We start from the raw sequence: 23,277 nt of genomic DNA, 5'->3' as shown, positions 1-23,277 counted from the left end.
ACCAAGCCCCTCACCTGGTGGACGCAGCACGGCTCGGGCGGTCACTGCTGACAGAAGTGACCCGGAACAAACGAACTGTGAGTAAAGACCCTGGACTGTAACTTGTTGTCTGTGTGCTCCTTCGCGCCTCCAGCACTATCAGCACCGGGACTCGCACTACCATCACTCCCACCATCCACTACACTGCCCTGGGGCTGCACTCTTCCCGTGGGGAGTCACATCACCTCAGCTGCACCCATCATCAGCCCCAGCGGACTGCCTTGCAGTGGCGGTTCCTAATAACCGCAATCCACGGGTGGCGTAGTCGGACATTATCTAAAGTACAGTAGCAGACTACCATTGGTCTGACCACCCTGAGCCGCGGGACCGGGCCGCCACTACTACTCCCAGCATCTCCCTATCGCCCGGATCCGCGTGCCCCACGGCCCAGGGGGCGAGTCAGCTTTGGCGTAGTCGGCAGGATTTCGTGCCCGCTAACCACGGGTACTGCGCGCCTGAAAAGAGACTGTTTCACGGTACTAAAGATGGCGCCCGCCCCAGAAGAACGAGCGCCATAATGTGCGCGCCAAAAGACCACAGGAGGCCGCCTCCCATCGTGGGCCGGATCCCAGAATGGCGCCAAAGAGGAAGCCCGCCCCCAACAACCATGAGCACTGCTGTGGAAATGTCCGTCAACGTGGGGGGGCTGCCCCTGAGAGTGATTGTCAGCAGAATGCTCCAGGACCACCCCCCATGGGGGCGGATAGGAAAGAAAACTGCGGGGCAGGGAGTGGTCTGGATCAGTCCAGACAGACCGCACCCGGGAATGGACGCCCTGAGCAGCACCAGCCTCCTGGCCCGAAGCCTGCTGCAGGCCGAACCGTTCTGCAGCCTAGCAGAAGTCCTGGCGCAGCTCCCCAGAGATCCGGAGCGTGCGCAAGCTGCACTGGAGGACCTAGAGCGGAGGATGGTCCGGGCGCAGCGGAGTGCACTCACCGAGTGGAGAGAGGAACTGGCCCGGCAGGCCGAGACCCACCAGCGACAGGCTTCAGCCGCACCCCGCGGTTTGCCTGCCTCGGAGGACGGCGCAGGAGGAGAGAGGACCGGAGGCGACGCCGCAGAGGGAGCCACGAGGACTGAGGCAAGTGAAGGGGACGTCACCACCCCAAGCCCAGCACCCGCAAGCCTGCCCCAGCCTCCCGTCGCAGCACCAGAGGCCCCACTCACCGCACCTGTTGCCGCGCAGCCACTGCTCCCGGCTAGGCCTCAAGCGGCGAGCGCCGCGGCCACGCCCCGCCCAGCGCCATGCCCCTTGACCCCGGGTGCCGTAAAGCAGGAAGCATCATCGGCCCGGTCGCAAGGCCTGGATCATAGAATCATAGAATGTAGAGTTGGAAGGGACCTCCTGGGTCATCTGGTCCAACCCCCTGCTCAAAGCAGGATTCACTAAATCATCTCAAACAGATGTCTGTCCAGCCTCTGTTTGAAGACGTCCATTGAAGGGGAACTCACCACCTCTCGTGGCAGCCTGTTCCACTCATTGATCACCCTCACTGTCAAAAAGTTTTTTCTAATATCTAATCTGTGTCTCCTCCCATTTAGTTTCATCCCATTGCTTCTAGTCTTTCCTTGTGCAAATGAGAATAAAGATGATCCTTCTACAATGTGACAGCCCTTGACATATTTGTAGACAGCTATTAAGTCTCCTCTCAGTCTTCTTTTTTGCAAGCTAAACATTCCCAAATCCTGCAACCGTTCCTCATAGGACATGGTTTGCAGACCAGTCACCATTCTGGTCGCTCTACTCTGAACTTGCTCCAGTTTGTCTATGTCTTTTTTAAAATGTGGTGCCCACATTTTATGACCCGGGCGCCATCGCCAAGCCTGCGCCCCTGTCCCGGATGGGACTGCCACCTAGCGCAGCCACAAGACCCCCGGCCTGGTCGCAAGGCCGAGTGCCCCCGGGCGCTGCTCCCAGATCAGGTCCCCCCACTATACCATCGCTGGGCGTGGACCTGTTTGCCCATCACACCGGTCCGGATGGACTGCCGCTGGAGTGGCCGGCTGAAGTGACCGGCAATCATCCATGGAAGGCCCAGCCCCCGCGCGAGCCTCTGATACCGGCTCCTGAACCCGTCGAGGTCACCCTACCCCCACTAGAAGACGTCCAATTTGCGTGGGACTCCACCGGCGAGAACTTGATGGGGTTCTCTCAAGAGACCCGGACAGACGAGGTCCGTCGTCTGGAGGCCTGTCACCAGCAACTGGCGACCTTTGAGCGGGAGCAACGAGAGAGGCGCGTCAGGGAGGAACGGCTCCAAGTCCAGAGTGCTGAACAAAAGCGCAAGGCCCGCCAAGACCCCCAAGCAGCCCGTGGTCCCCGAATCACCGGGACCGTAGTCAAGTTCCACATGGAGAACGGCTGGGGCTTCATCAGGGGCCCAGAAACCGCAGGCGATGGTCTTTGTGACCCGCAGGGACGTGGAGAGTCATCTACCTGAGGGGCATCGTGGCCGTGACCTGTACCCTGGTGATGTGGTCGCCTTTACCCGCCACGTGGGTGCAAAAGGACCATACGCCCTACATGTTCATCGGCTCACCGAGGAGGAGCTACAATACCGCGGCTATGAGGAGAGCCAAGAGGACCCGGACGGGTCTGAAGAACCATATGAGGAGGAAGAAGGAGCATATGGAGGACACCGCTACTAGTAAGTAGCAAAGTACCCGTGTACATAGTTACCCGTCAGGGTATCAGAACTGTTTTTGGGACTGTTCCCGTCTTGAAAGTGTGGTCCCCGTTGGGACAAATATTGAACTGCTACCTGTGTGCCCCTCATCCCCTATCAGGCTGAGGACTGTGAGCAGCCATTCCCTTCCCAAAACTGGCCGAGGACTGAGAGCGGTCAACCCTTTGTATATAGTTGCGCTTCCTAAAGCGCCCCCTACTGGTTTTATACAAAAACCGCAACGTCTACCTCAAGATTTACTGGACTGTTGCACCTTTACCTGGTTGCAAGTTGCACCGCAGCCAAGAATCCAAGAATGTGCTTTACTTAAAAATGTGTTACATGAGAAAGTTTAATATGCTGCTAGAAAATGTTTTACATAATTTTGAGACCGTTTCATATGATAAGTGACAAAAGAGTTCCAGAGGCATTAGCAAAGTGTTTTGTGGTAGTGGCAAGAGAAGAGGAGTGTTTCCCATAAAGGGAATTGAACCATGTTACCTGTTTTCTGATGTGAAAAGTTATTGAAAAAGTTTTTGCATGTCCTGTAATTATCTGTTTTTGCTCTTTTCCAGCCCGAGGACGTGCTGTGGTTTACCGGGGGGGAATGTAGCGCCCCGAGGGCTCGGCCGCTACAGGGGTATTGCACCTCTGCCAGAGGTGTGGTATTCCACTCCCGGGTAAGGATGGAGTGTGGACCAGGGCTCAGTTAGCTGCATGCAGCACACGCACCCCATTTCCGAGGGACAGCTCAACGGTGCTCCCACTAGACATAAGTGCAGGCACGACCGACCATGTCCCTGCTGGAGTGGGGAGGGAGGGGTGGAACACCCAGTACTGTAGGGGCAGATAGGGGGCGGTTCCTGAGTGTAGGAAGGAGCCCATTGGTTGCTGGTCACCTGGGCTCATGGCTAGAGGGAGGTATAAAAGGTGGGCACCATCTTAGTTCTGGGTCAGTTCAGCCAGAGGAGAAGACAGGGAGTAGAGGCTCTGTAGGAGCTCTACTCCAGGAGGGCCTAGTGAGAGGCCGAGGAGGAGGTGAAGGGGAGCTGAGATTCTGGCTCATCTCAGCTCCAAGAGAAAGGAACAGAAAGGAACAGAACAGGAACTGCAAAGAAGGAGAGACAGAGAAACAGAAGGGCTCAGGAACAAGAAGGTGGAAGGGACCCTAAGAACCCACGAGAATCCAGGGTGCAGGGTCAGGCAGATTAAGGGTACCGGATCCCAAGTTGGTGGAGGAGAAACAACCCTCAGCCAAAGACCGGTCGTCGTGATCATCTATTGGTGCGACACCTCATCAAACCTGCTAGGAAGGCACCATATAGGACAGCGGAGGACGGGGCCCACGTTTAACCGCACAAGTCCGCGGCAGCTGGACAAAAGTGGGTCACTGGTAAGGCAGGCCAGAGAAAGGATTAAAGGGGGTCCTGTGCCATGCTCCTGAGCTGCCTGGGAGTTGACCGAGCCCCTCACCTGGTGGACGCAGCACGGCTCGGGCGGTCACTGCTGACAGAAGTGACCCGGAACAAACGAACTGTGAGTAAAGACCCTGGACTTTAACTTGTTGTCTGTGTGCTCCTTCGCGCCTCCAGCACTATCAGCACCGGGACTCGCACTACCATCACTCCCACCATCCACTACACTGCCCTGGGGCTGCACTCTTCCCGTGGGGAGTCACATCACCTCAGCTGCACCCATCATCAGCCCCAGCGGACTGCCTTGCAGCGGCGGTTCCTAATAACCGCAATCCACGGGTGGCGTAGTCGGACATTATCTAAAGTACAGTAGCAGACTACCATTGGTCTGACCACCCTGAGCCGCGGGACCGGGCCGCCACTACTACTCCCAGCATCTCCCTATCGCCCGGATCCGCGTGCCCCACGGCCCAGGGGGCGAGTCACATTCACACATCTCCACCTTCCACCTCAGTCCAGCAGAGGGAGCCCGTTAGGGATATAAATAGGGAAGGTGGAGCTAGGCAGTTCAGTTCCTCTGAAGAGTTCCTGCAGTAGAGAAGCCTAAGAGAGGTCAGTCTGCAGTGGAGCTCAGTCTAGTCTAGAGAACGCAGTTAATAGTTCAGCAGTGGAGCACGAAGCTCCTGCTTGCTAGATTCAGCGAGCCCAGATAGAGCTTAAGGTGTGCCGGTGCCGTAAGATCAATGAAGCGCGGCAAGCTGCCGTTAGTGTGTATAGCCTAGTGAGGGCCCGAGTAGGCCGAAGGCGAGTGGCGAGTTAGTACATAAGGGGCAGAGGAGCTTAACCAGCTCACCCCGAAGCATTTACCGGACACAGGATCCGAGCTTACCGGTATCTCTATGACCCAGTAAGGCATAACCGGAATCCCTGGAGAACTACAAGTCCCAGGATCGCTAAGGTGCTGATATGTAACAGAGCCAGGAGACGCTTAGGCCCCGCATACTGGGAGCGTGAACTCCAAGAGAAGGCCCTACCACAAGGTCAGCCAGCGCAGGACAGAGACAAAGTTAGGCCTAGCTCCAGGCAGGTCAGAAACTTACTGCGCAGAGGCAAGAAACAGGAGGCCCTACACCCGCTCATTGGGGAGGATCCTGATATGCACCCTTCACCCTACAGTGCTCCGGGATGTGCCTGAATTTCCACCAGTAAAAGGTACTGAAGTGACTACCGTGTCCGTTCCCGTTCTTGCTCTGATCCAGCTGGGTCTCGCCTGTCCTGCATTCCCCCTGCATACGCTGCCCTGAGACCTAGCTCCACCTGTGGGGAGCTATACCATCGAGCTGCCTTATCACCGGCCTCAGTGGACTGCTGCAGCGCTGGTGCTTGTCACCAGATACCACAGGTGGCGTCATGAACTCTTATAAAATTAACAATTATCCACCCTTTTAAAGAGAGACCCCAGGGTACGGGCCAGGGAGCCGACCACCGCGACATCCCCAAGGCCAGGCAAATGTCCGGGTACCGAGTCATCCCCATCCCCAGGGCTAGTCACATCCTCCTCCACCTCCTCTGCTGACCTCATCGACTGTGACTGTGGGTTGACAGTAAGTGGGATCTCCAACCTCGTCATCATCACCCTGTGTGTTATCACACCCGTCGCCCTCAGAGCCAACCTCTTCCTGCCCTGACCGAAAAGTCAAGTTGTCGCTCCAATCAGGTATTTGAGTCTCATCATCGTCTTCATCATTGTCTCCACCAACAGGAGTTACAGTTTGGGAACAAGGGTCTACATTATGCTCAGAACCTTCTTCATCTGGTCCTGGATCCAACTTATAAAGATTCTGGGCATCGGATCAGATCATTTCCTCATCTGGTTTAACAGAAGCTCTGGAGCAGACCTCCGTTTCCCAGGCTATAGTATGAGTAAACAGCTGGGCAGACTCAGCCATCTGTGTTATCCCATACTCAGACGGGCAGCTGGAGACTTGGGAGCTGTGAGGAAGCAAGTGCGATTGGGGTGACACCTCTGAGGACTGGAGTATTTGTGATGTTGAAATTGAGGTGATGGAGAGCCCACTTGAAGGAGCACTTGATATCCGTTGAAGCACCTGCTGTTTTTGTGCCTCATCTAGAATTTGTAGCGATGGGCGTGTCCGTAAGAATGGGATCGTATCACATTGTCCACGAAAAGAAGTCGACATCTTAGTTTGGCTGGAAGATGGTCTTTCTTCTGCAGATGTTACTCCCCCCCCAACGTGGGGGGCCTCGACCCACCGGCGGACAGGCACCAGTATTGGGATAGGGGGGCTGGCCGTCAGGGTCCACCGCGGCTCTGGCACAAACCCGGCGACACGGAGGTGGCACAGGCAGGAACGGACTGGCCGTGTCGGCTTCTCACTTTTTGGATTTTAGAAGGGCATGACATGCCTATATCTGTGTCTCCCCCTCCTTTTACTCCTCCACCTCTTTTCTTTTCACATGACTATATGTACTTGTCACTTTTCCATGTGTTAGTTGTGTCTTCTGAGCAGTTTGTCAGCTTTTGGACACCTTTGAAGGTGTTTTCTATGTGTTTCTATGTGTTTTTGTTTGCCTGCCATTGGTTTTAACGGTGTTCGAAGGTGTTCGACGAACAGTTCGACGAACACACGGGTGTTCGACGAACCGAACCGAACTCGAACACTACGGGGGTGGCTCAACACTAGTGTACAGCATGAGTGGATGTATAAAAAAATGTAAATCTATAGCATTATCCACACATACAGCATATATTCAATGATCATATTAGGACTATTATATTATACTTCTTTTACTAGAAAAACTTTTCTTATGAGAGAAAACACAACACAAAAAAAAAATAATTAAAAAATAAAAAGAATAATCATATTACATTAATCTAATCATATTGTGAGTTCTATATCTTTAATTGCTGTGGGAACTTTTTAGATAAGTTAGTTTTTTCTATTGGGATTGAACTCGTGTAGTCCACACTCCAGGGTCTATTGTGTTTCTCTCATTGGTATTTACTTCTATGCTGTGGATGTCCTCATGATGCTGGCTTCACTAGTCAGGGGTTTATGGGCAAACCCAAGAATATATCATAAAAAATATCTAGCCTGGGTTACCATATATTCCATTCTTTCTATATATTTCTATTGGTCAGCAACGCTGCCCTGATCTAATTCGATGTTCTATATGTTCTCCAGTTTATCATTGAGGCCGTCCGGATGTAGAGAGCGCAATCTGTACATCCAGAAAGCCTCTTTCTTGTTCAGTAGATGGATTCTGTTTGATATATTCTGCGGAATTTCTTCGACAGGAGTCAAACTTATCTCAAAGCTCTTATTATGATTTAGTAAGAGATGTCTCGATAGGCTATGTGATAGTAGCCCAATTTTTGCATTATGTCGGTGTGCGTTTAAACGTGATCTGACCATCTGTGTCGTCCGGCCAACATATTGCATTCCGCAACTACATGTAATTACATATATAACATAGCTGCTAGTGCAAGTCAGGTGATGTTTTATGGGAAAGGTTTCTCCTGTACTATTGGAGGTGATAGATTGATGGCCATGGGTTATTGTTTGGCAGCATTGGCACTTTTTCTGGTTGCATTTAAAAGTGCCATTGAGTGTATTGGTTGTCTTTTTTATTATAGGATTAGTAGTTTTAGATTGGAGAGACGTTTGTTTTTTTCCAGAGCTTTTCACTACAGATTTTTTCAAGCGACTAGGTGCTATAATGTTTCTGAGTGTTTTACCCCTTCTAAAGGTGATGCCTGGTCTCTCTGGTAGTACATCCCGTAGAAGGGGATCTTGTCTCAGTATGTACCAGTATTTTTGTAATATTTCTCTAATTTTTTGGTTACCTTTATTACAAAGGTGAGTGTAACTTTTTTTTTTTTGTTTTTTTTTGTGTACAGTGTGAAAGGGATGAGGGGGCCACACATAAAAGGATTGTGGGGTGAGGGGACCATGTATATATCAGGATTGGGGGGTGAGGGGTACCACACATACCAGGATTGGGAGTGAGGGGTACCACGCATACCAGGATTGGGGGTGAGGGGTACCACACATACCAGGATTGGGAGTGAGGGGTACCACGCATACCAGGATTGGGAGTGAGGGGTACCACACATACCAGGATTGGGGGGTGAGGGGTACCACACATACCAGGATTGGGGGGTGAGGGGTACCACACATACCAGGATTGGGGGGTGAGGGGTACCACACATACCAGGATTGGGGGTAAGGGGTACCACACATACCAGGATTGGGGGTAAGGGGTACCACACATACCAGGATTGGGGGGTGAGGGGTACCACACATACCAGGATTGGGGGGGTGAGGGGTTCCCTCGCATACCAGGATTGGGGGGTGAGGGGTACCACACAAACCAGGATTGGGGGGTGAGGGGTACCACGCATACCAGGACTGGGCGGTGAGGGGTATCACGCATACCAGGATTGAGCGGTGAGGGGTATCACGCATACCAGGATTGGGGGGTGAGGGGTGCCACACATACCAGGATTGGGGGGTGAGGCGTGCCACACATACCAGGATTGGGGGGTGAGGGGTGCCACACATACCAGGATTGGGGGGTGAGGGGTGCCACACATACCAGGATTGGGGGGTGAGGGGTGCCACACATACCAGGATTGGGGGGTGAGGGGTGCCACACATACCAGGATTGGGGGGTGAGGGGTGCCACACATAGCAGGATTGGGGGGTGAGGGGTGCCACACATAGCAGGATTGGGGGGTGAGGGGTGCCACACATAGCAGGATTGGGGGGTGAGGGGTGCCACACATAGCAGGATTGGGGGGTGAGGGGTGCCACACATAGCAGGATTGGGGGGTGAGGGGTGCCACACATAGCAGGATTGGGGGGTGAGGGGTGCCACACATAGCAGGATTGGGGGGTGAGGGGTACCACGCATACCAGGATTGGGGGGTGAGGGGTACCACGCATACCAGGATTGGGGGGTGAGGGGTACCACGCATACCAGGATTGGGGGGTGAGGGGTACCACGCATACCAGGATTGGGGGGTGAGGGGTACCACGCATACCAGGATTGGGGGGTGAGGGGTACCACGCATACCAGGATTGGGGGGGGGTGAGGGGTAACACGCATACCAGGATTGGGGGGTGAGGGGACCATGCATACCAGGATTGAGGGTGAGGGGTGCCACCCATACCGGGATTGAGGGGTGCCATGCATACCGGGATTGGGGATGAGGGGTGCCACGCATACCGGGATTGGGGATGAGGGTTGCCACGCATACAAGGATTGGGGATGAGGGGTGCCACGCATGCCGGTATTGGGGGTGAGGGGTGCCACGCATGCCGGGATTGGGGATGAGGGGTGCCACGCATACCGGGATTGGGGATGAGGGATGGAATGCCATGCATACCGGGATGAGGGATGGGGTACCATGCATACCAGGATGAGGGATACCATACACACCAGGATAGTGATGATGGGTGCCATACATACCAGGATAGGGATGAGGGGTGCCACACATACCGGGATGAGGGGTGCCAAGCATAACGGGATTGGGGGTGAGGGGTGCCACGCATACCGGGATTGGGGGTGAGGAGTGTCACGCATACCGGGATTGGGGGTGAGGAGTGCCACGCATACCGGGATTGGGGGTGAGGGGTACCACGCATAACAGGATTGGGGGGTTAGGGGTAACACGCATACCAGGATTGGGGGGTTAGGGGTAACACGCATACCAGGATTGGGGGGTTAGGGGTAACACGCATACCAGGATTGATGGTGAGGGGTGCCAAGCATACCGGGATTGGGGGTGAGGAGTGCCACGCATACCGGGATTGGGGGTGAGGGGTGCCACGCATGCCGGGATTGGGGGTGAGGGGTACCACACATACCGGGATTGGGGATGAGGGGTGCCACGCATACCGGGATTGGGGATGAGGGATGGAGTGCCATGCATACCGGGATGAGGGATGGGGCACCATGCATACCAGGATGAGGGATACCATACACACCAGGATAGTGATGAGGGGTGCCAAACATACCAGGATAGGGATGAGGGGTGCCATGCATACCGGGATGAGGGGTGCCAAGCTTAATGGGATTGGGGATGAGGGGTGCCACGCATACCGGGACTGGGGGTGAGGAGTGCCACGCATACCGGGACTGGGGGTGAGGGGTGCCACGCATACCGGGACTGGGGGTGAGGGGTGCCAGGCATACCGGGACTGGGGGTGAGGGGTGCCAGGCATACCGGGATTGGGGATGAGGGGTGCCACGCATACCGGGATTGGGGATGAGGGATGGGGTGCCATGCATACCAGGATGAGGGATACCATACACACCGGGATAGGGATGAGGGATGGGGTACCATGCATACCAGGATGAGGGATACCACACACACCAGGATAAGGATGAGGGGTGCCACGCATACCGGGATTGGGGGTGAGGGTGCCACGCATACCGGGATTGGGGGTGAGGGGTGCCACGCATACCGGGATGAGGGGTGCCATGCATACCGGGATTGGGGGTGAGGGGTGCCACGCATACCGGGATTGGGAGTGAGGGATAGGGTGCCATGCATACCAGGATGAGGGATATCATACACACCAGGATAGGGATGAGGGGTGCCACACATACCAGGATTGGGGGTGAGGGGTGCCACGCATACCAGGATTGGGGGTGAGGGGTGCCATGCATACCAGGATTGGGGGTGAGGGGTGCCACGCATACCGGGATTGGATGGTGGGTACAGGATGGGGGCAGCACATACCAGCATGGGAGACGATATACCAATAAAAATGCTCACCACCCGGGCGTAGAACGGGTTCAATAGCTAGTATGTATATATATATATATATATATATATATATATATATATATACACACACACACACACAGAGTTGAAATCAGAAGTTTCCATACACTGTATAAATAGACACATCTGCATGTTTTTCTCAATATCTGACATGAAATCAGAATAAATCTTTCCCGTTTTAGGTCAATTAGGATTACCATAATTTTTAATATTTGCTAAATGCCAGAATAATGAGAGAATGTTTTAAGGCATCATTTTTATTAGTTACTGCAAAGTCTGTAACATCTGTCCCTGCTGAAAAGACACTATGATTATCATCTTTATATATAAGTACAAAGTCAGTAGGCTATAACATAATTGTGTGACAGGAGCCGTGCAGTAATCATCAGTAACTGTAATAGGAGTTTCTAACCCCCTCGGTGGAGAACTTCAGTGGCCCCATATGGTGCCCCACAGCGTAATGGACCTATATGGTGAGCCACAGCGTAATGGCCCCATATGGTGAGCCACAGCGTAATGGCCACATATGGTGAGCCAAAGGCGTAATGGCCACATATGGTGAGCCAAAGGCGTAATGGCCACATATGGTGAGCCAAAGGCGTAATGGCCGCATATGGTGAGCCAAAGGCGTAATGGCCCCATATAGTGCTCTACAGCGTAATGGTCCCATATATGCCCCACAGTATATGCCCTCCCCATACTTGTATATGGCCACATCTTCGTATATGGTATATGGTCCCCATCCTGGTTAGGTGTATATGCCCCTCCATCCATCCATTCTGGGTAGGTATATATGCCCTTCCATCCATCCATCCTGGGTAGGTGTATATGCCCCTCCATCCATCCATCCATGCTGGGTAGGTTTATATGCCCACCCATCCAGGCTAGATGTATATGCCCCTCCATCGATCCATCCATTCTGGGTAGGCGTAGATGCCCCTCCATCCATCCATCCTGGGCAGGTGTAGATGCCCCTCCATTCATCCATCCTAGGTAGGTGTAGATGCCTCTCCATCCATTCTGGGTAGGTGTATATGCCCCTCCATTCATCCTGGGTAACTGTTAATGCCCCTCCATCCATCCAGGGCAGAAGTATATGCCCCTCCATCTATCCTGGGTAGGTGTATATGCCCCTCCATTCATCCTGGATAGGTGTATGTGCCCCGTCATCCATCATGGGTAGGTGTATATGCCCCTCCATCCATCCATCCTGGGTAGGAGTATCTGCCCCTCCATCTTTCCTGGGTAGGTGTGTATGCCCCTCCATCCATCCATCCTGGGTAGGTGTATATGCCCCTCCATCCATCCTGGGTAGGTGTATATGCCCCTCCATCCATCCATGCATGCTGGGTAGGTTTATATGCCCCCCAATCCATCCATCCTGGGTAGATGTATAAGCCCCTCCATCGATCCATCCATTCTAGGTAGGCGTAGATGCCCCTCCATCCATCCTGGGCAGGTGTAGATGCCCCTCCATCCATCCTGGGTAGGTGTAGATGCCTCTCCATCCATTGTGGGTAGGTGTATATGCCCCTCCATTTATCCTGGGTAGGTGTTGATGCCCCTCCATCCATGCCGGGCAGAAGTATATGCCCCTCCATCCATCCATCCTGGGTAGGTGTATATGCCCCTCCATTCATCCTGGGTAGGTGTATGTGCCCCGCCATCCATCCTGGGTAGGTGTATATGCCCCTCCATCCATCCATCCTGGGTAGGAGTATCTGCCCCTCCATCTTTCCTGGGTAGGTGTGTATGCACCTCCATCCATCCATCCTGGGTAGGTGTAAATGCCCCTCCATCCATCCATGCTGGGTAGGTTTATATGCCCCCCCATCCATCCATCCTGGGTAGATGTATATGCCCCTCCATCGATCCATCCATTCTGAGTAGGCGTAGATGCCCCTCCATCCATCCATCCTGGGCAGGTGTAGATGCCCCTCCATCAATCCTGGGTAGGTGTATATGCCCCTCCATCCATCCATCCTGGGTAAATGTATATGCCCCTTCATCCATCCATCCTGGCTAGGTGTAAATGCCCATCCATCCATCCTGGGTAGTTGTAAATGCCCCTCCATCCATCCATCCTGGGTAGGTGTAAATGCCCCTCCATCCATCCATCCTGGGTAGGTGTAAATGCCCCTCCATCCATCCATCCTGGGTAGGTGTAAATGCCCCTCCATCCATCCATCCTGGGTAGGTGTAAATGCCCCTCCATCCATCCATCCTGGGTAGATGTATATGCCCCTCCATCCATCCATCCTGGGTAGATGTATATGCCCCTACATCCATCCATCCATTCTGAGTAGGCGTAGATGCCTCTCCATCCATCCATCCTGGGCAGGTGTAGATGCCCCTCCATCAATCCTGGGTAGGTGTACAGTACAGACCAAAAGTTTGGACACACCTTCTCATTTAAAGATTTTTCTGTATTTTCATGACTATGAAAATTGTACATTCATACTGAAGGCATCAAAACTATGAATTAACACATGTGGAATTATATACTTTACAAAAAAGTGTGAAACAACTGAAAATATGTCTTATATTCTAGGTTCTTCAAAGTAGCCACCTTTTGCTTTGATGACTGCTTTGCACACTCTTGGCATTCTATTGATGAGCTTCAAGAGGTAGTCACCGGAAATGGTCTTCCAACAATCTTGAAGGAGTTCCCAGAGATGCTTAGCACTTGTTGGCCCTTTTGCCTTCACTCTGCGGTCCAGCTCACCCCAAACAATCTGGATTGGGTTCAGGTCTGATGACTGTGGAGGCCAGGTCATCTGGCGTAGCACCCCATCACTCTCCTTCTTGGTCAAATAGCCCTAACACAGCCTGTTGTCCTGTTGAAAAATAAATGATGGTCCAACTAAACGCAAACCGGATGGAATAGCATGCAACTGCCAGATGCTGTGGTAGCCATGCTGGTTCAGTATGCCTTCAATTTTGAATAAATGCCCAACAGTCTCACCAGCAAAGCACCCCCACACCATCACACCTCCTCTTCCATGCTTCACGGTGGGAACCAGGCATGTATAGTCCATCCGTTCACCTTTTCTGCGACGCACAAAGACACGGTGGTTGGAACCAAAGATCTCAAATTTGGACTCATCAGACCAAAGCACAGATTTCCACTGGTCTAATGTCCATTCCTTGTGTTCTTTAGCCCAAACAAGTCTCTTCTGCTTGTTTCCTGTCCTTAGCAGTGGTTTCCTAGCAGCTATTTTACCATGAAGGCCTGCTGCACAAAGTATCCTTTTAACAGTTGTTGAAGAGATGTGTCTGCTGCTAGAACTCTGTGTGGCATTGACCTGGTCTCTAATCTGAGCTGCTGTTAAACTGCGATTTCTGAGGCTGGTGACTGGGATAAACTTATCCTCAGAAGCAGAGGTGACTCTTGGTCTTCCTTTCCTTGGGCGGTCCTCATGTGAGCCAGTTTCTTTGTAGCGCTTGATGGTTTTTGCAACTGCACTTGGGGACACTTTCAAAGTTTGCCCAACTTTTTGGACTGACTGACCTTCAGTTCTTAAAGTAATGATGGCCACTCGTTTTTCTTTACATAGCTGCTTTTTTCTTGCCATAATACAAATTCTAACAGTCTATTCAGTAGGACTGTCAGCTGTGTATCCACCTGACTTCTGCACAACACAACTGATGGTCCCAACCCCATTTATAAGGCAGGAAATCCCACTTATTAAACCTGACAGGGCACACCTGTGAAGTGAAGACCATTTCTGGTGACTACCTCTTGAAGTTCATCAAGAGAATGCCAAGAGTGTGCAAAGCAGTCATCAAAGCAAAAGGTGGCTACTTTGAAGAACCTAGAATATAAGACATATTTTCAGTTGTTTCACACTTTTTTGTAAAGTATATAATTCCACATGTGTTAATTCATAGTTTTGATGCCTTCAGTGTGAATGTACAATTTTCATAGTCATGAAAATACAGAAAAATCTTTAAATGAGAAGGTGTGTCCAAACTTTTGGTCTATACTGTATATGCCCCTCCATCCATCCATCCTGGCTAGGTGTAAATGCCCCTCCATCCATCCATCCCTCCTGGGTAGGTGTAAATGCCCCTCCATCCATCTATCCATCCTGGGTAGGTGTAAATGCCCCTCCATCCTTCCATCCATGGTAGGTGTAAATGCCCCTCCATCCATCCATCCTGGGTAGGTGTAAATGCCCCTCCTTCCATCCATCCTGGGTAGGTGTAAATGCCCCTCCATCCATCCATCCAGGGTAGGTGTAAATGCCCCTCCATCCATCCATCCTGGATAGGTGTATATGCCCCTCCATCCATCCTGGGTAAGTGTATATGCCCCTCCATCCATCCTGGGTAGGTGTAAATACCCATCCATCCATCCTGGGTAGGTGTAAATGCCTTTCCATCCATCCAGGGTAGGTGTAAATGCCCCTCCATTCATCCATCCTGGGTAGGTGTATATACCCTTCCATCCATCCATCCTGGGTAGGTGTATATGCCCCTCCATCCATCCATCCTGGGTAGGTGTATATACCCCTCCATCCATCCATCCTGGGTAAGTGTATATGCCCCTCCATCCATCCCGGTCAGTATATGCCCCCCTCCATCCATCCATCCTGGTGGGTATATCCCCCCCTCCATACTGGTGGGTATATGCCCCCCCCCTACATCCATCATGGTGGGTATATGCCCCCCCTCCATCCATCCTGGTGGATATATGCCCCCCCTCCATCCTGGTGGGTATATGATTCCTCCTCCATCCTGGTGGGTTTATGACTCCTCCTCCATCCTGGTGGGTTTATGACTCCTCCTCCATCCTGGTGGGTTTATGCCCCCATATATTCAATGCAAAGGAGAAAAAAACAAAACAATAAACGCTTCTACTCACCTTCCACGTTCCCACGCAGCGCTGTGTCTGTGTTGCCTGAAGATGTCGGCGGTGATAACAGCAGAGAAGCTGAGATCACCGCACGGCGCCGCCGCAGATACTCACTCGGGACGTCCACTCCCAGGCATTTCCTCCCTGGCAGCTCCTGTCATGGCACGCTCTGACTGAGCAGTGCGTGCGACGACAGGGGGAATGTGCAGCTTACACTGCAGGCTCCACAAAGATGGCTGCAATCTCCTCCCACGGCTGCGACCTGAACAGCCAAGGGGGCGTGCCCAGGTCACAGCTAGAGGCAGGAGGAGCGGCCTCTAATGTTAGAGATGGGGTCGGTGACAGACTACTGTCTCTTATGGCCAGGGCTGCTGTAAATGAGGTGTGTAAGAGCGCTTCTTACACCCCCCAAATAAAAATGGCAGCCCCCAGTGGCCAATGTCAGCATAAATAACTAAAAAACTAATAAAGTCGGACATTTAATTTTGTATTAAAAATAATTGATTACATAATCAATAATTATTAATACAAAACATAAAATGGTGGCCCCTTCCCTGTAAGAATAGCACACGGCTCTTTTCACGTCTGGTTATTTCTCTAACAGGTAGAATATGCTCCGTTATAGACCGGGGACAGGTTTACAGCTCTATTTTTTGTGGACGATTGATCTGTAAATCAGAACTGAGACCGGTCCGATTTCCATCTGATTTGTAGATAAAGATCATCTATTGAAGTCAATGAGTCTGTCAGAAAAATGGCCAGAACCAACCATGTTGCCTGTACTGCCTGTTCTCCAGTGTCTATAGGCCGGGCAAGCGAGGCTAGGAAACCTTTAGCTTTTTACTTTACATATAGAAAATATGCCCCACTGAGGAGAAAAACTGCCACACTGACCAAAATCAGATGAAAATGAGAAAAAAACACTGATTAAAACCTGACATGTGAACAGGGCCTTAGGCCTTAATCAGATGTCAGCAGGGTCGGACTGGGGCGTCTGGGGCCACAGGGGACACTGACTCTAGGGGCCACCTACAGCAATATGCAGATCTCTTTTCTCTGCTCTCCCTGTTATAGTGGAGCAGTGACCGGCGGCTCCTCACATCTACTGTGCACAGACTAGAACAGGGATGGACAATTTCTGGAGTTTGCATGAAAGAGCTTCTGTGGTTAAAACAAGTGATCACAGATTCATGGGCTGCACAGGATAGGTGATCACTTATTGATTGGAAGAATGGGGAAGTTTTATCCCTGACAGGACACTTATCCCCATTTTACAATGCAGCGACAGGTGGGACGTCTGACCACAGCCTCATTCGTTCTCTTGGGGGCTTCCAAAAAAGAGCAGCGCTCGCAGCCTCTGAGGGAATGAATGGATCAGTGGTCGAGTCGCACATGAGCTCCAGTCTAATGGGGAGAAAAGCTCCACATTCTGCCGATCGGTGCAGGTCCCAGTAGTCAGACCCCACCAATCAATAAGTTATCACTGATCCTGTGGAGAGATGATGACTTGTTTTCACCGGAGAACCCCTGTAAGTGCATCTCTGACGCTCTGCTCCAAGTATTTCATCTCTAAGGCCACAGCCCCACTATCAGTATTCAGTCAGGATTATTCTCAGGAGTGGGAGCCAAAACCAGGTGAGGAACAATCAGAGAAAAGGTAGAATAGAAACAAGTCACCAATTCTGGATTTATCACCCACTCCTGCTTTTGCCTCTCACTACTGAGAAACAATACTGACCAAATACTGATAGTGAAGCCGTGGCCTCATGGAAAAAAATCTTTTCCTAGTTAATCTCAGCGAGAACAAATGACCGCCATACACAACATAATCCACTATAATAACACCAATAATACCACATACAAAAGGGACAAATATCGCCACACCATGACCAGACCACATATTACCACCACATAGTGACCAAATACTACAATACTGATCAGGAATACAAACCACAATACTAACAACACTGTCACTATACATATGAGCTCTGTATATAGTGTCAGTGTACAGGTAATACAGTGATCACCGGTGACATTATACACAGGAGCTCTGTATATAGTGTACAGGTAATACAGTGATCACCGGTGACATTATACACAGGAGCTCTGTATATAGTGTACAGGTAATACAGTGATTACCGATGACATTATACACAGGAGCTCTGTATATAGTGTATAGGTAATACACTGGTCACCAGTGACATACACAGGAGCTCTGAATATACTATATAGTGTAAGTGTACAGTAATACACTGACTCACCAGTGATGTCTCTAGGTGAAGTTCTTCATCTTCGCTTTTCTTCATTTGGCACAGTCCGCCATCACTTCTTCCAGCGAGGAATCATCTCTGCAGAAAATAACACACAGTTATCAATAACTGATCTCTTTTAGAGCACATTCCCACTTTTCCCCAGGCTTCTACACTACACCAGTTGAAGAAATAAAGCGACATAGTGGCGCCCTGCACAGTAACAGGACCCCCCTTTTGTCCCCTCTTATGGAAAACAGTTTCCTAAAAAGTAAATTATATTACAGAAGTAATAATGTCCCTAATTGGACTCTAAAGTAATAATGTTCCCCACTCGCCATCATAAACTAATAAAGTTCCTCAATCTGGCCACTAAACAGTAATAAAGTCCCTTGTCCAGCGAGGCCACCCATCTATCCATCCTGACCCCCCCCCCACCCATATATCCATTCTGGTCTCCATGTGTCCAGCCTGCCCCTCCCATATATCCATCCGGGCCTCCATGTGTCCACCCTGTCCCCCCCATATATGCATCCCACCCCACCCCATATATCTATCCAGGTCCCCATGTGTCCAGCTTGCCGCCCTTCACCTCCATGTGTCCATCCAGGTCCCCAACTTGGCCACCTTCACCTCCATGTGTCTCCCCATGCGTCCAGCCAGCCCCCTCTTCAGCCCCGTGCCTCCATCCATAAGTCCCCCACGGGTCCAGCCAGCCCCCCCTTCAGCCCCATGTCTCCATCCATGGCCCCACGGGTCCAGCCAGCCCCCCCTTCAGCCCCATGTCTCCATCCATGGCCCCACGGGTCCAGCCAGCCCCCCCTTCAGCCCCATGTCTCCATCCATGGCCCCACGGGTCCAGCCAGCCCCCCCTTCAGCCCCATGTCTCCATCCATGGCCCCACGGGTCCAGCCAGCCCCCCCTTCAGCCCCATGTCTCCATCCATGGCCCCACGGGTCCAGCCAGCCCCCCCTTCAGCCCCATGTCTCCATCCATGGCCCCACGGGTCCAGCCAGCCCCCCCCTTCAGCCCCATGTCTCCATCCATGGCCCCACGGGTCCAGCCAGCCCCCCCTTCAGCCCCATGTCTCCATCCATGGCCCCACGGGTCCAGCCAGCCCCCCCTTCAGCCCCATGTCTCCATCCATGGCCCCATGGGTCCAGCCAGCCCCCCCTTCAGCCCCATGTCTCCATCCATGGCCCCATGGGTCCAGCCAGCCCCCCCTTCAGCCCCATGTCTCCATCCATGGCCCCATGGGTCCAGCCAGCCCCCCCTTCAGCCCCATGTCTCCATCCATGTCCCCATGGGTCCAGCCAGCCCCCCCTTCAGCCCCATGTCTCCATCCATGTCCCCATGGGTCCAGCCAGCCCCCCCTTCAGCCCCATGTCTCCATCCATGTCCCCATGGGTCCAGCCAGCCCCCCCTTCAGCCCCATGTCTCCATCCATGTCCCCATGGGTCCAGCCAGCCCCCCCTTCAGCCCCATGTCTCCATCCATGTCCCCATGGGTCCAGCCAGCCCCCCCTTCAGCCCCATGTCTCCATCCATGTCCCCATGGGTCCAGCCAGCCCCCCCTTCAGCCCCATGTCTCCATCCATGTCCCCATGGGTCCAGCCAGCCCCCCCTTCAGCCCCATGTCTCCATCCATGTCCCCATGGGTCCAGCCAGCCCCCCCTTCAGCCCCATGTCTCCATCCATGGCCCCATGGGTCCAGCCAGCCCCCCCTTCAGCCCCATGTCTCCATCCATGTCCCCATGGGTCCAGCCAGCCCCCCCTTCAGCCCCATGTCTCCATCCATGTCCCCATGGGTCCAGCCAGCCCCCCCTTCAGCCCCATGTCTCCATCCATGTCCCCATGGGTCCAGCCAGCCCCCCCTTCAGCCCCATGTCTGTCCCCATGGGTCCAGCCAGCCCCCCCTTCAGCCCCATGTCTGTCCCCATGGGTCCAGCCAGCCCCCCCTTCAGCCCCATGTCCCCATGGGTCCAGCCAGCCCCCCCTTCAGCCCCATGTCCCCATGGGTCCAGCCAGCCCCCCCTTCAGCCCCATGTCCCCATGGGTCCAGCCAGCCTCCCCTTCAGCCCCATGTCCCCATGGGTCCAGCCAGCCTCCCCTTCAGCCCCATGTCCCCATGGGTCCAGCCAGCCTCCCCTTCAGCCCCATGTCCCCATGGGTCCAGCCAGCCCCCCTTCAGCCCCATGTCCCCATGGGTCCAGCCAGCCCCCCCTTCAGCCCCATGTCCCCATGGGTCCAGCCAGCCCTCCCTTCAGCCCCATGTCCCCATGGGTCCAGCCAGCCTCCCCTTCAGCCCCATGTCCCCATGGGTCCAGCCAGCCCCCCCTTCAGCCCCATGTCTCCATCCATGTCCCCACGGGTGCAACCAGCCCCCCCTTCAGCCCCATGTCTCCATCCATGTCCCCACGGGTCCAACCAGCCCCCCCTTCAGCCCCATGTCTCCATCCATGTCGCCACGGGTCCAGCCAGACCCCCCCCTTTAGCCCCATGTCTCCATACATGTCCCCACGGGTCCATCCAGCCCCCCCTTCAGCCCCATGTCTCCATCCATGTCCCCATGTGACCAGCCTGCGACCCCTCCATATATGGATGATGACCAATGCTGGGAACACTCACCCAGAAAAATGTGGCTATTGCACTTGACTTGAAGTTGAAGCAGGGAGAGCTGTAGCCAGGCCTGCAGCCTTGTTTCCAGGGTGATGGTGAGAGAGCAGAGTGCAGGTCACCGCATACTCAGCCCAGGAGCCGGCTTAAAAGGCCAAGAGAGCAGGAGAGAAGAGGGCGGTGCGCGGTGCTGGTGCGGTGTTACATACCCGGACGGGAGCCGGTGTTACAAGGCCAATTCCAAGGGAGCAGGAGCCGGGACTGGAGAGCAGAGCGCGGCGTCGGCGTATCAAAAACCGGCAGGGGAGCAGGGAGAGGAGAGCGTGACGTCAGCGTGTCACCTGACACCACACAACTGCCAGCCACCAGCGGGAAAGCAGAGCGCGGTGCGTGTCACCGCCCACCAAGAACACGTCCTCCTGTCATGTGACTATGCGCGTCACCCGCTGTCACCACTGAATAGTATGAGCGCCGCACGCGACGCTACATTTCCTTCGGCTGCGCTTTTAAAGGGCCCGCACTTTTTAAGAGCCCCCGTTACCAATTCTCTCACTCTCTCATCGGGGCCCACCGGGAATTTATCACACCAGGCCAGTCCGACCCTGCATGGGCCCATCAGGTAAAGTGATGAAATGAAGTTTTCTCTCCTCATGTTGTAAAATGACATTTTCTGCCACCTATTGATGAGAGAAAAAAAGTGATGAAGATTTACAAACTTCTAACATTAGTCAGTGAAAAACATACAGAACAAGGATGCAAATGGATCTTTTTTTGGCAATCCAATCATTTGAATGGGCCAGTTTTATCTGCAAATCAGATTACAATCAAACATGTCTCAAATTTCTTTTGTGAACCATCAGCATCAGAAAAGGTCCATAGACTATAATTATTATGTTTTTATAAGCTAAGAAAAGGAACACAATGCAAACTCTAAAATCAGACATTTAAATGGATGAGTTTGGTGGGCAAACAGGGTCTGACTGGAGCACCGGGACACTGGACGATTATCCGGTGGGCCAGGGTCCTTGGCAGGACCCTGAGCAGGATGTAGAGGGGGCCCACTGGTTTCAACTGAATGTGCATCCGAGGACATTTCATTAATGATCAGTATTGTAATATTCGGTCACTATGTTGTAATATCTGGTCCGGTCATGGTGTGGTATTTATCCCTGTATGTGTTATTATTTGGTCACTATGTGGTGTGGACATGGTGTGGTGGTATTTCTCCTTTGTATGTGGAATTATTTGGTCGCTATATGTTGGTAATATCTGGTCTGGTCATGGTGTGGCGATATTTCTCCCTTTTACAGTATGAGGTATTGTTCGGTCACTATGTGGTGGTCATATGTGGTCTGCTCACGGTGTGACGGTAGTTCTCCCTTCTATGTGGAATAATTTGGTTGCTATATGCTGCTAAAATCTGGTCTGGTCATGGTGTGGCGATATTTGTCCCTTATACAATATGTGGTATTGTTCGGTCACTATGTGGTGGTCATATGTGGTCTGCTCACGGTGTGACGGTAGTTCTCCCTTCTATGTGGAATAATTTGGTCGCTATATGCTGCTAAAATCTGGTCTGATCATGGTGTTGCAATATTTGTCCCTTATACAATATGTGGTATTATTCGGTCACTATGTGGTGGTAATATGTGGTCTGGTCACGGTGTGGCTGTATTTCTCCCTTCTACGTGGGATTATTCGGTCGCTTTATGCTGGTAATATGTGGTCTGGTCACAGTGTCACTTTAGTTCTCCCTTGAATGTGGTATTATTGGTCTTGAAAAAGTGGAGTGTGTTGTGTACAGCAGTCAATTGTTCTCTCTGATATTAGGAGAATAATCTTTATTTAGATTTGTGATTAAATACTTGGAACAAGATGCACTTACAGGAATTCTACTGTGAAAACAAGTAATCACCTTTCCAAAGGATAAGTGATAAGGTATTGATTGGTGGGGGTCTGACTGCTGGGACCCACACCGATTAGTAGAATGTGGAGCTTTTCTCCCCATTAGACTGGAGCAGCATGTGCGACTTCACCACTGATCCATTCATTCCCTCAGAGGCTGCGAGCGCTGCTCTTGTTTTTTTCTGGAAGCCCCAAAGAGAATGAATGAATCTGCGGTCAGACATCCCACCTGCCGCTGCATTTTAAAATGGGGATAAAAGTGTCCTGTCAGGGATAAAACTTCCCAATTCTGATCAGTGCAGTTTCCAATGGTCGGACCCAAACGATCATTAAGTTATCACCAATCCTGAGGAGCCCATGGATCGGTGATAACTTGTTTTCACCAAAGAAGCCCTTTAATGCAAACGACCGTAATTGTCCATCCCAGTTGTGCTGTGCGCACAGTAGATGTGCAGGAGCCGCCTGTGTTTTACAGTCGAGGTCCCACTATAACGGGGATAAAGGCTAACAGGTATCTGCATCTAGCTGTAGGGTGGGCCCCAGTCTCCCCACTCCGACGCTGTGGGCAAATATAACCTGTCTGGGCAATTGTAGCCAATTTTGCTGCAAAAAAAGAAAAGTCTTTTTACCTTTTTAACCATAACTTTCAATGTCTTGGATAAATGTGTAACCCTTTATTAAATTCTGCCTTTATTATGGGGATCTCATGGTAG

General features: G+C 52.3%; 1 protein-coding gene across 1 annotated transcript in view; it reads right to left on the bottom strand.

The window, feature by feature from the left end:
• The window catches only part of LOC141191746 (isovaleryl-CoA dehydrogenase, mitochondrial-like), a 40,632-nt gene extending 19,661 nt beyond the window's left edge, over positions 1-20,971 (bottom strand). Inside the window, exons 1-2 of the mRNA XM_073661673.1 lie at positions 20,672-20,971; positions 18,057-18,143 (exon numbers count right to left, since the gene is read on the bottom strand). Of these exons, the coding sequence (XP_073517774.1) occupies positions 18,057-18,101 (45 nt within the window). The 5' untranslated portion in view covers positions 18,102-18,143; positions 20,672-20,971. The remainder of the gene's footprint in view (positions 1-18,056; positions 18,144-20,671) is intronic.
• Positions 20,972-23,277: the final 2,306 nt, after the last annotated feature.

This window comes from Phyllobates terribilis, unplaced genomic scaffold, assembly GCF_046119375.1.
Source record: "Phyllobates terribilis strain yellow unplaced genomic scaffold, ASM4611937v1 Scaffold_52__1_contigs__length_9100884, whole genome shotgun sequence".
NCBI classification, from domain to species: Eukaryota; Metazoa; Chordata; class Amphibia; order Anura; family Dendrobatidae; genus Phyllobates; species Phyllobates terribilis.
This window is presented reverse-complemented; position numbering and strand designations above follow the sequence as displayed.